This window comes from Cnephaeus nilssonii (genome assembly GCF_951640355.1).
Source record: "Cnephaeus nilssonii genome assembly, chromosome: 2".
NCBI lineage: Eukaryota > Metazoa > Chordata > Mammalia > Chiroptera > Vespertilionidae > Cnephaeus > Cnephaeus nilssonii.
The window spans coordinates 28505202-28519116 of record NC_137073.1 but is presented as its reverse complement, the minus strand read 5'-3'; the positions used below and the strand labels follow the sequence as shown (position 1 = coordinate 28519116).

Here is a 13915-nt window from a genome sequence, read left to right as displayed (position 1 = left end):
ACAGGTCGACATTCTATCCACTGAGCCAAACTGGCTACACAAATATTTCTTGAAAGATAAAGGAAAAACACATTTTAAAATTTCTTGTGTTTTTTTTCCTTTTTCTACTCTCTATTAATTTGGAAGAATGAACTACTATCTATCTATCTATCTATATATATATAAGCCTAATATACCAAGTGTCCCCTTGGGAGTTCGACCAACCTGGAGTTCGATCACTCGCTATGATGCGTGCTGACCACCACGGGGCAGCGCAGAACAAAGGAAGGCCGGCAGCCGGCAGCCAGGGAAGGGAGGCCCCAGCCGGCAGCCAGCAGCCAGCATGCACTAAGGACCCTACCTGTGCATGAATTTCGTGCACTGGGCCTCTAATTTACTATATTATGGGTGAATCTCATGTTAAATAAAAGAAGCCAGGCACAAAATAATAATTACAATTGCATTTATATGAAGTTCAAAAACAAGCAAGAATAATTGTTTTTGAACTTCGCATACAACCTATAACTGCTGGGTGCTAGTAATTTTCTATATCTTAATATGGATGTTGATTATACAAATATAAATATTCATCAAATTGTACACTGAATATTTACATATTTACTATATGTTATACCTTAATTTTTACAAACTTATATGGTGGCAAGAGTCTTGAGAATAAGCCGTGGAAGTTCTACTCACAAATGGAAGTTCTGCCATTTGTGACTCTTGACAAAGCATAGGACCTCACTGGGTGTTCATTCCATATACTAAATGCTAAGGTCTCTTTCCCTTCTGAAATCCATTCATTCGAAATGTCTATGAACTTCCTTGGTCTTCACATTTGACTTAAACATAGTAAATATATATGCAAAATTATATTTTCCTGATTTCCACCACATATAACTTGAGCATATCTCTTTAATCCCTACTTGGAAAGACTGGGGAGTCTAATAGGCTGATTTCATAGTAACAGAAGGAACTAGCATCAGAATCTCTGGGTCAACATCCAAGCACACAAAGTGAAAGGCTTACCTAAGACTACAGGTGATTAGAAATTAGTTATGGTCTATTATCTGGACGGGAAAAACAATAAACTGTGATAACAGTAGCTAGAGCTGTAATTTATCTGAATCAATAAAAACAAACTATAGCCACTAGAGTGATGATACCTAATAATTTGTAATTAATAACTAAAAGCTAGGTGCAGAAAGGCAGCTGTTCCTTTCAAATTATCTGCATGAAGAATCAATATTGACTGTACAAGTTCTATATACATTGGAAACAAATCAAGATATTCCTCTGTCAGGGCAGGCAGGTTACACAAGGGAAGTACACTGCTTTTTTTACAGGGAGTAAATATTACTTTTATAAATGAGAAATAAATAAAAATGTTCTAATCAACTTTTCTTCATGAGGAACTGCTTCCTAAATTTAACAGTAGTCTCCTTTTTTTATTTAAAGTGTTCTGAATTTGTGATTTATTAGACAGCATGGAAATAATGGGTTGAAGCAAAAGTGTGGGAGCTGGGTGCCTGTCCGCTGGTGCACCAGGCCTTTCAGAAGCCTCCACTGCGCTGGAGGCTTCTGAAAGGCCTGGTGCACCAGCGATCAAAAGCAAAAGCGTGGGAGCTGGGTCCCTGTCCGCTCAGGCACCAGGCCTTTCAGAAGCCTTCGCCACGCCGGAGGCTTCTGAAAGGCCTGGTGCACCAGCGGACAGATACCCAGCTCCCCTGCGATCGAAAGCAAAAGCGTGGGAGCTGGGTGCCTGTTCGCTGAAAGGCCTGGTGCACCAGTGGACAGGCACCCAGCTCCCCCGTGATTGAAAGCGAAAGCGTGTAGGGGACCCTACACGTGCATGATTCAATCATGCACTGGGCCTCTAGTATGCTAATGATATGCTAAGACCACTCAACCGCTCGCTATGATGTGCATTGACTAATAGGAGGCAGACAGTCGACCGGTTGACCAGTCGCTATGACATGCACTGACCACCAGAGGACAGATGCTCCGACTGGTAGATTAGCTTGCTGCTAGGGTCCGGCTGATCAGGACTGTGCAAGACAGGCCGGACACACCCTGGAGTCCTCCCTCGGTCCCTCCCTGACTGGCCAACCTCCCACGTCTCTCCCTGGCCCCGGTCTTGCACCAGTGGGGTCCCTTGGCCTGGCCTGTGGGATCGGGCCAAAACCAGCTCTCTGACATCCCCTGAGAGGTCCCGGATTGTGAGAGGGTGCATGAATTCGTGCACTGGGCCTCTAGTTCATAAATAAACGAAAGAATTAAGTAAATGAAAGAGTCTATAATGAACAAGCTATTTTTAAAAACTCATTGATGAAGTTATATCTATTCAAGAAAAAGTCTATAATTTATATATATGCATGCACACATACATATACACACATATATACATATACATCCCATATAATAAAAGGCTAATATGAAAATTGTCACCTCAGGAGTTTGACTGGAAGACCGGGAGTTTGGGAGTTGAATCGCTTACTGTGACATGCACTGACCACCAGGGTGCAGCGTGAAACATGGCGGGGGATCAGCGGCGGCAGGGTGCTGAGGGAGCAAGGGGAGGAGGAGGCGGGAAGGCTGAAAGATGGGGAAGCTGATTGACCCTGATTGCCGGCCAGGCCTAGGGACCCTACCCATGCATGAATTTCATGCACCGAGCCTCTAGTATATATACATACACAAATACATCTTTATTAGCTGAATATAGGGTCAAAATGAAAACATAACATCTACTCACTTTGACAGAGATACTCCCCCAGCTTTCCCAATCATCTCTTCATGGTGTAATACTGAGTGGTTCCACGGAATATGGAGGAACTTTAAGAGTGTTCGCATCCACCGTTCAGGATGTAAGACAAGTTGTTCATAGTGAACTAACATGCATTTTTTATAGCCAACCTCCATGCACTGGTTATACATGGTTTCTATGGCACGATTCCACTTGGTCAAACAGTCCCTGTAGCTGTTCAGGTCAAACCCAGCTATAGTAACTTTTCGAGAAATCATTGAATGTACTGACGCCCGGCCATCTCGGACCATCAGGAGAAATTTGGCATTGGGAAATAATCTAGCAAGGTAAGTTAAGGACTTCAGGGCAAAAGGATCTTTATTACATAAATAAGGAGCTGGCTCCCCGTGCTTAACAATGATTTCTAGTAAGAAGGCTTGCATGGCAGAATCCAGCACTTCATCGGTGACACCAGCCTCATCCAAGCGTATTTTCTCTTTACTCGACCGTGACCACATCTGCTTCAGGGCCAGGATCCGGGGAATGACCCTGGTTTCCTCTCCACAGCGAATATCAGGATGTGCATCTAACATCGCCCTCATGAGTGTGGTTCCACTCCGAGGCACACCTCCAATAAAAATTAAAGGCATATCTTTGTGATAGGCAAAGGTTTTGTTGGCTTTGATGTCCAGGCCAGTTCGCACAGTCATCTTTGTGCTTTCCAATTTGAGAGGCTGACTACGTTCCTCTATTCGGTGATGGCATTCCATGGCGTGTTGGCCCAAGTAAAACACAGTCACAGAACTAATCACCAGACATGCCAATAGTAAGTTCTGCTTCAGTTTTGCAACCATCTTGATGTGGTTATCTTTTTATTAAATGGATATTTTGCTCAAAATTATTTCCAGAAAATGTTCAGGCCATGGAGATTCTTTTCCAGAAAGATGATCAACATCTAATAGGAAAAGGAAACAGTTATATTATTAAGATTGTTTATAAATTAGTCATCAGTTACAGTGATAACATTTTAGCTAGAAAGAAGCCGAAGCTCTTAGATCCTTTAATATTCTTGGAACACAAATATACAAAAGTGCGAGCAAAAATAAATCAACATTTCCAATCAGAAACAGCTTCTTAATCTGACAATTCTAAAACTATGCACAAAATGGAAAATCCAATAAAACTATTTTCATCAGTGAATCAAGTGAATATTTAGTATGCCCAAGTATATCTGGAGTCTAACCCAAGGCTCATGTCTGGTATTTAGATTTGATTCATCCCCCAAAAGTCATTATCTCCACATTCTACTACAAAGAGAAATTATTAAAAAAATATACAACTTCTAAATCTTTAACACACATTCAGTTTATTCATCCCACAAATTATTTATTTGGGTACTACAGGACAGATACTTGGGCGTGGCTGAGAATAAACTTTGAAAAGGACAGCAGTGCAGTGACACATGCTCTCAGGAAACAAAATCTTGTGAACAGACAGATATGCAAACAATGACAATAAAATGCGATCTGAGCCTTAGCAGAAATAAGCACAGTAGACAATGGAAGTAGAATTAAAAGCAACAAATTAAGTCTACCTGAGGAAGCTATAAAGGCCTTATAGAAAACTAGTAAGCCGGTGCACGAAATTCGTGCACATTAAAAGGAAATTAATTAGAGGAAATATTTTAATATTGCTATTTGCCCTTTCTCTATAATAGAAGTGTCAGAGATGAAAGAAAATTAGTAAAATGTATATGAAAATCTTCCTCCTGTCAGAGTCTGGGGCGTGCCATGGGAACCAGAGTCAAGTCCCTGCCCACCCATGTGTGCCTCAAAATCACACGAGACCCAGACCTGGCCGGTCCCACCCCCATTGGGCTAGATCCAGACCCAGCCGGCCCTACCCCCGTCAAGTCCCGCCAGGAGGGGGGCGTGCCTTGAAGTCCCCTGGCCTGGGCCAGGGGGCGCAGCCTCAGGTCCCCCAGCCCAGTGCCGGAGCTGGGGGGTGCAGCCTGAACTCCCCCATCAAGCCCTGTGGGCAAGGGGGGCACGGCCTGAGGTCCCCTGTCAAGCCCCGCTGGGTGTAGGGCACGGCCTCAGGTCCCACAGCCTGGCGCTGGGGCGTGGGGTATGGCCTCAGGTCCCCTGGCCTAGTGCCAGGGCTGGGGATGCAGCCTGAGGTCCCCCATCAAGCCCTGCCAGGCGGGGGGTGCAGTCTGAGGTCCCCCGGCCTTGTGCTGGGGCGGGTGCGCAGCCTGAAGTCCCCTGTCAAGTCCTACAAGGCGGGGGGCACAGCCTCAGGTCCCTGCTGATTGCTTGTTAAGGCTCGTTACAGGAACTTGGCCTCCGCTGTGGGTGCATCCATCTTGTGTTACTGAATCCCTGCCTCCGTGGTGGGTGCAGCCAGCTTGTTACTGTGTGAGGGTCAATTTGCATATTCCCTCTTTATTAGATAGGATAAGAGGGACAGATACTCCAAGTAATAGGAACGTGTGTGCTAATGGCATGACAGAATACGGCATAATTAGGTAACAAGTAGCAGGAGGGCTGGTGTATTGGATGCAAAGAAAATGTGTGTGTGTGTGTGTGTGTGTGTGTGTGTGTGTGTGTGTGTGTGTGTGATCTAGCCGAAGGACAGATAAGATAGGGACACACACAGCATTCTAAGCTGAGGATGACCAAAGATGTGGACATGCAGAAGCAGAGCATATGTGTAAAACATACAAATTACATAAAATATACATGCTATGGAACTGCTAGTTTAACTAGACAAAGCAGATAGCAATCAGACTATACAGAGACTAAAAAAATTTATCCTGAATCCTCCGAGGGCAAGTGGGATGGCTAATTTTATGTGTCAACTTGATTAGGCTATGGCAGTGGTCGGCAAACCACGGCTTGCGAGCCACATGCAGCTCTTTGGCCCCTTGAGTGTGGCTCTTCCACAAAGTACCACGGCCTGGGCAAGTCTATTTTGAAGAAGTGGCGTTAGAGGAAGTTTAAGTTTAAAAAATTTGGCTCTCAAAAGAAATTTCAATCGTTGTACTGTTGATATTTGGCTCTGTTGCCTAATGAGTTTGCAGACCACTGGGCTATGGCATGCAACGTTTGATCAAATACCAGTCTAGATGTTGCTGTGCAGGTATTTTTTGATATAATTAAAAATTAAATCAACAGACTTGGAATAAACCAGATTATCCTCCTTAATACAAGTGGGCCTCATCCAACAGTTGAAGTCCTTAAGAGTAAGGACAGGTCCTGAAGAAAAAGGAATTCTCCTCAAGACTGCAGCACAGAAGCCCTGCCTGAGTTCCAGCCTGCTGCCCCGAGGAATTCGGACTCAAGGCTAACATCAACTCTTACCTTTTTGGCTGTTCTACAGACTTTAGAAATGCCAGCACCACAACCATATGAACCAATACCTTAAAAACTTCTCTCTCCTATAATATACATATAAATAAATTTATACACACACACACACACACACACACACACACACACACACACACACCCTGACTCACAGTAAGTATACTTGGGAAAAATGACCAAAAGAATACATTCTGAGAGGCAGGATGTGTAGTTATGGACTCGTGAGAAGGTAGACAATTCTTCCCAAAAATCCTTATAAAGTAGAATGAAATTGACAAAGCAACCCTTTCACGGGCCTCTGGAAATCTACCAGAGGATACAACAATCCAAGAAGCATTTACATTTGAAAAATTGATAAATGTTGAATAAGAACATACAAGGCAGATTTACAGAGACAGAAAGCAGGGCGTGGAAGCAGAAATTCAATGACAAACAGGCATGAGGGGACTCTGAAGTGATGGAAATGTTCTAAACCTGGACTGTTGTGATAGCTGCAAAACTCTCTTAAAATCTACTAAAAATCATTGAATTGAACCCTACTTATGGGTAAATTTTTTTAAAAAAATATATTTTTATTGATTTTTAGAGAGAGAGGAAGGAAGAGGGAGAGATAGAAACATCAATGATGAGAGAGAATCATTGATTAGCTGCCTCCTGCACACCCCCTACTGGGGATCAAGCCCGCAACTAGGCATATGCCCTTGACTGGAATCGAACCCTGGACCCTTCAGTCCGCAGGCCGACGCTCTATCCACTGAGCCAAACCAGCTAGGGCCTGATGGGTAAATTTTATGGTATATAAGTTGTACCTCAATACAGCTGTGTGTTTTTTCAAAGAAACATTCCTAGAAAAATATTTTGATATTCTCAGTAGGATACACCAGCCAAGATCTGGTTTCTGTTTACTTATGTATTCATTCCTTTACTCACATATTTGAACACATATTATCGTGCCAGGCATTGTACTTTGTTATAAAGCTTCAACAAAGAACCACAAAGTGATAATAGGTTGAGATGAAAAGATCAGCTTAATAAGAAAAGACTGTAAAGAAAAAAGCATTAAGATAATTGGTAGCAATATAGCACTGAAATATCTATGCAGAAAACTGTATCCATGATATAGAAGACACACTTAAGATATTATTACCATATACAAAATATTCACCAGTCAACTATAGCAGCAACCAATAGTATCTGATAACAATTTCCCATTAAAATACCCCCAAATTCCCAGTAAAATACATAAAATACAAAAACTGGAAATATATGATCAATGTATTTCCTTGTCCAGAACCATACTTGTAAATCAGTTTAATGCATAATACTTTACTGATAGGACCTACCAATGTTTATTTGGCCAATTCTCTATTGTTATTTACTTGTTTTTAAATTTTCATGACTATAAATGACACTATGAGAAATATCCTTGTATATATTAGTATAAACATCTTTGTACACATGATTATTTTCTTAAACTAAATTTTTAGAAGAGGAGTTGCTAGGTGAACCGGTATGGGATGTACTTGATTACAAAGCATTTAATATATATTTATTTTATCTCTTTCTCACACCCAACATTCAAATCTTACCAAAAATATCTATTGGCTTTACTTTCAAAACCACTTCTCAACACTTCCACTAGCTATGACAGCATCTCTCACAAGGATTACTAAAGGAATCCTTACTTCTATTCATGCCCTCCTAAAGTCTATTCTCAAATTCAACATCCAGAGGGATCTTTTAAAAATCTAAGTCAGAAAATATCATTTCTTTGCTCAAAGCCTGGAACTGTTTTTCAAGGTGGTCTTGAAAAAGCTTATTTTAAGACATCCAACATTAAATCTGTATTAAATTTCTGTCTCTTTTTCTTGAGTTTCTTGATCTATCAAGAAGTCTTTATAGGCATCAAAAGTAGCACAGAGGTCAGGCTAATATATCATCATTCCAAAACAGTGTTGTGCAAAGTACTTGAGAGGTATCTCTTAACACCAAAGGTTTCATAAGGATTCAATGAAAGCAACTCCCTCTTTACTAGAGGATAATCTAGGGGGAAAGAACACCTTACTGTATTTCCAAGCATACTAGATAGTTTTATCAACACAATTTTGGGAGATTTTTTCAAGTTTTAATATCAGTTGTATTTTAAACACTGTCTCCCCCCAACACAATTGAGCGGGGAGAGTATTTCTATAGTCCTTCAGGATGTTTGAAATTAAGTATGACAGTGGTCAAAGACCTTGTAAGAGATATTAAAAAGAAAAAGAAGGGGATTTTTTGCTTCCCCAGAAACATTCACATTACTTTTCACTAAGCTTATGAAGCCTACTAGTCTCTCTTTGGATGTTTCTAAACTTGGAGAATCACAGAATTATAGATCATGAGTGCTAATGGGACCTCCAAATCATTTGGTCCAATGTTCTCATGTTATAGATATACAAACTGAGGTTCTCACCACCACCCTAAATCTTACCTGTTCTTCAAAGGTCACTTTTCTTTTTATTATGTATATTTTCCTTACTCCAAAAATATTTTAAGTTCCTGAGGCTCACAGATCTTGTCCAAGTCCCTGTCCCTTACCACAGCATGTGTCCAGGGGTTCATTTGAACAATAGCTTTGCCGGCACAGCATGCTTAACAGAGCACCAGGTCACCAGGTCCACTGAGCCTTCAAAGAGCATCAGTATACTCAAGAAGGCAAATAATCCCTTCCACCAATATTTACAGGGTAAAACAAGATTATTGTTAGAGTAATAAATTTGACAGTAAAATAGTAGTCAAGTTTTCAGGCAAATTTAAATTGGCTAGTTGAAACAAGTGAATATTCTAGAAAAATTAATTGTACCAGACAAAAAGGTGTTCCTAAAGAGTCAACTAAAATTTTTATTGGTACTTCATCTCATGATAAAATTGTGCACCATATAATGAACCTAAAACAGTAATATTATAGTGCAAAAAATTAAAATTTAAAAGCCATCAAGAATACATTATAAAATTTTCAAAAGCCTCCTAACATTTAAATCAAAAAAGGAGGGGATAGTGGAGGAATATCATGTAAGGAAAAATATCCTGTAAGTAAATTACATCTAGAAAATTAATACTTTAGAAAATTAATTGTAAGGCTAAAAGCAAGACACCCATGAAAAACACACAAGGTGACAAAACAAGCCAGAGGAAAATCATTTGGGCAAAAATTGAAAAAGGATCCCCAGTCAAATTTATAGAAAATATTCCTTTATTAACCTTTGGTCGAGAATATGTTTGTATATTTTCAGAAAACAACTCCGAGACCATGTGGATTCCAGCAAGAGAGGAATCGACAGGACTACTCCAGCCATGAAGACAGAAGAGAAGCAGTCCAGAGACGGAAGACGCGGATGTGGCCTTCCCATACTAGCAGTTAGCAGCTGTGCATCACTGCAGATTGCCCAGGACCAAACCGGACAGAGTCGGACCTGCATTACCACCATTTGTCCACCATCCAGAACTGAAATGTCAGTGCTGACATGTACACATAAGGAACTGTTGGACATTGAAATTGGGTCTCGAAAGAACTGTTGGCCCAGAAAGAAACTCACTACACACTGATTCATTTGCCTGTCACCATAACCATTATTGCTTGTCTCATTTTCGGTTCTTATAAGTGTATTTCTAATAGCACATGATCTCACTCATCTAGGGGAAATAATGAACAACATAGACTGATGAACAAGAACAGACCCAGAGACAAGGAGGCATGGATCAGACTGTCGGGCCTCAGGGGGAGGGTAGGGAAAGGTGGGAGTAAAGGGGGAAATCAACCAAAGGACTTGCGTGCAGGCATATGAGCCTGACCAGCGGTAAAGGACAACAGGGGGGTGGGGGCATGTGTGGGGAGGGGTGTGGGATGGGAATGGGGGGACGAGGACAAATATGTGATACCTTAATCAATAAATAAATTTTTAAAAAAAAGAGCATCAGTAAACTAACCAAACTGGGAAGTACATTTCTCTAGAAGAGAGATGCTGTGGAGCTTGTGGACTCTATTGTGGACTCCAGGTACACACCTTGTGGACTCTATTGTGGACTCCAGGTACACACCTTTATACTAATTCTTCTCAAAATCTTGAAAAAATTAGCCCTATAATTTAAGAAGTACTGTACAGGAAAAGCTGGTCTAACCATTTCCCTTAAATATTCAATCACTATGTACATGCATTGCATACATGCGAGCACACACAACACACACACACAGGGGCCTCGTTCCATTACTTTAAACTCCATTTCACTGTATTTTCAGACAAGCAGTATAAATATTTTCTCAACTGGGACATTTAAAGAGCTGAGGCTGAGCCAGAAGGGAATACTATAAGTTTAGTCTCATTTTTATCTCCAGGGGGAAGAAAAAGCATTGAAACACTATAACAAACATATCTGAGAAATCACTATTAATAGCACTGCCCTTTCCCAGCAAGCTAAATAGAAGACTCCCAGAAATACTGCTCTACAGAATGAGAGTGCTGACATTTTACTTTTATACTTACATCTTTGCAAATTTTATAAACATTTTTAATAAAAAACCAGCATCATTCAACAAAAGTAGAGGTACAGAGTCTGGTAGTCAGCAAGACCATGTCCAACACTCAGTCATACACACAGGTCCAAGCACATGCATTGTGCTTTTATAATCATGGAAGTGGCCATGTGCTAGGTCCAACGAGATGCTGGGTAAATGTTCCAGCAAAAGATAAATTATAGGAATGCAATGATCTCTTAAAAACTTTTTTCATTAATCATTAGCTCCTTGCTTCCCATGCCTATTTATGATGCCAGCTAATGTCGCAAATAGCAACAGCCAATGCCATTTTGCCTGCTGTCTAAAGTTCAATCTACAGGGTATGGCAAAAGTAGGTTTACAGTTATTTGTATGGAAAATAATACAATAATTAATAAGTAATACTAAAAGAATAAACTCTGTGTTTTGTGTACTCACAACTGTAAACCTACGTTTGCCTCACCCTGTATAGCTGGTTTCTCTATTCACTTCTAGCTCTTGAACTTGCCAATTGATGTTTCTAGGAGTTAATCTGAATAGCTTTGTCAATCAGCAAATAAACCCATGTTGCAAGATCAATCCTTAAGTCAGCTCATGGTCAGAGCACAAACATGAGAACATGTTTTTCTAGCTACACATTGGAGGCCAGCACTAGAACCACTGACAATAAATGGCAAATAGTAAGAAGACCATGTTATACACAGCTGATGATCTCTGGGAATTGGCCGGGACACATATTCTTAAAGAAGCAGTATACTAGGGTTTTGTTTTCAATAAACACCATGGTCAGGAGGGAAAAGAGTTGGTCAAATACTAAGAACTGGACCTAATGCCTAGAACACAACAGAGATAAGAGCACAAGATAAACTCGAGCATAACTTTATTAACAGTTCAAGTTAAATGAAATTGTCTCAGAAATATTTGAGGGCAGATGTGTGTATGGGGAGAGGGTTATATATAAAATTAGAGGGCTATGAATTAATAAATGTTGAAGCTGAATGATAAGTACTTACGGGTTCAATATAATTTTCTATTTTTAGATATGTTAGAAATTTTTCATTACAAAGAGCTAAAATGAAATAAAATAAAATAAAGTTACCAAGTTCTAACCTTCTCAAACCTGCAAATCAGAAGGTCACTGTAGGCTAACCATTCTTCTTCTAGATTCTTCACTAATGCTTATTGTCTATGGAAACCACCCATGAGAGAAAACACAAAGATAGCAAATTTTGCTGAAATTACATCCTCTCATTCAGTAATTCAATTATGCAATTTACCACCAACCTTCTAATTTTCAGAATTAAAAGTAACTGGAATAGAAAAAAGAGAAAAGAAGATGGCGTTGAATTAATGTAAAAGAAGCCTAGTATATTAGTCAGAAGACTTGGGGTCTAGTCTGAAATCAGTTTTTTCTTAGCCATATGGATCTAGTTCAGTGATTTTCAACGGGTGTGCCACATGTTTTTTTAAAACATGCAATACCTGACTATTTAGTCAGGGGAAGTGACCTCTTTTCCCTTAGATTGTCAAATTAAAAAAATGACAACAGCCAACACAATAGCCATCCAGTGTGAGTGAATCAAAATTATACCTATTTTTTTTTGTCAGATTGACAAAAAATATATTTTTTGGTGTGCCACAGAATTTCAGTAATTTTAGAAATTTTGGTGTGCCACAAGATAAAAAGATTGAAAATCGCTGACCTAGATAAATCACTGAGCATTAATTCCCTTGTCCATCAAATAGGAATAATGATAATCAAACTCTTTTTCACATGTAATTAGAGTAGAAATTATGAAAAGAGGAAAGAGCGGAAGTGCAAAAGGTAAAGGAACACCGGCACGTTCTCCTTCCTTTCACAGAGCTGCTATGACAATCAAGGGGGTAACATGTGAAAAGACTGAGAGAACAGGGGCCTGTGGCACCCTTCACACACGGGCTCCTGCTCCTCCTCCAGCTGCACCTCTCAGCACTCCTCCCAAGCAGCCTGCCCCTGCAGGGCCACGCCCCCTCCACACCAGGCACCTCCACCCCTGGCCTCGGCTCATGCTGCTGCCTTCTGTGTCATGACCCTTCCTCCCTGTTATACATGCCTCCTCAGTGCTCTTTTCCCATCTCTCTCTCTCTCACCCCAGAAATGAATTGTTCTCTCTTCTGTACCTCAAACATTTGGTAAAAACACGTTGCTTTGCACACTCATGCACTGTATTGTGGTTAGTTTACCCCACTAGACTATAAACTCCTTTAAAGCACCGATTAACCCATTCATCATCCGTGTAGTCAGTACATGAATATCAGATAAAATATAAAGCAAGGGATCTACAGATGAATAAGCACCTAGTGAAATCTTCTCTCCTAAATCTCCTTGAAATACCTATAGTCATCTGAAACAAAGCAAATGTTTAACAGAAAAATGTCAAATGAAACAAGGAACTAACAAAAACAAAGTAATCTGGAGGCCATGAAAAAAAAATTGCAAGCCAAATCATTACCCCAACAGGATTTTTAAAATGCAGTCTAAAGTGGGGTGGGTGGAGGTCAAAGAGGGCATAGAAAGGATAAATGGAAAAATCTTTCTTCCTCTTCTATTTCCTGGTAAATGAACCACTTCCTCCAAGATGTCCAAGCTAAATATCTGAGAGCCTTTATGTACTTGTCCCTTAACTTCTCCATAGGTAATTGGTGAAGTCCTGTCCATGCTTCTTCCTTCAATTCAATCTATTCTCCCTTTTCTTCCCCTACTGGCATGGCTTAACTCCTCACCCTCATCCTTTCTCATAAGAATAACTCTCAGCCTCCTAACTGGTACTCTCTGACTTCCTTCAATAAGTTCATGCACTATCCTGTTTTAGCAATGATCTTTCTAAAATGTAAATATACTTAAGACACTCCCCTGCTTAAACCCCTGCAATGACTATTTACTCTTTCAGAAACAAATCCTCCCCATAACATATAAGGTCCTTCATGATCCAGCCCTTGCCTGCCCGAGACTCTTCTTTCATCATTCCCCATCACCAACACCGTGTACACACACATTCCCACCCAATGCTGCCTTCATCTTGAACAACCTGTAGCATTTCTTACTCATAACTCCTACTCATCCTTCAACACTCAGCTTCAATGCAGTCTCTTCTAGGAAGCTTTCCTGACAGCTCTCTGCCTTGTATGACATAAGTATCTTTTCTAGTACCCTTATACTTACCCATGTCATATTACTTCTTACATTATAGGGTTAATTTGCTTTCTCAATAGATTGTGAAGTCCTTGAAAGTAGGGGCTCTCAAATGA

General features: G+C 40.4%; 1 protein-coding gene across 2 annotated transcripts in view; it reads right to left on the bottom strand.

Moving 5' to 3' along the window:
* Positions 1 to 13915, bottom strand: part of TPST1 (tyrosylprotein sulfotransferase 1) — an 89605-nt gene that overhangs the window by 56365 nt on the left and 19325 nt on the right. For both annotated transcript variants that reach the window (XR_013815177.1, XM_079799806.1), the window contains exon 2: positions 2738 to 3683. Coding sequence is in view for 1 of the 2 variants with exons in the window: in XM_079799806.1 (XP_079655932.1) it covers positions 2738 to 3582 (845 nt within the window). In the remaining variant the exon portion in view is untranslated. The remainder of the gene's footprint in view (positions 1 to 2737; positions 3684 to 13915) is intronic.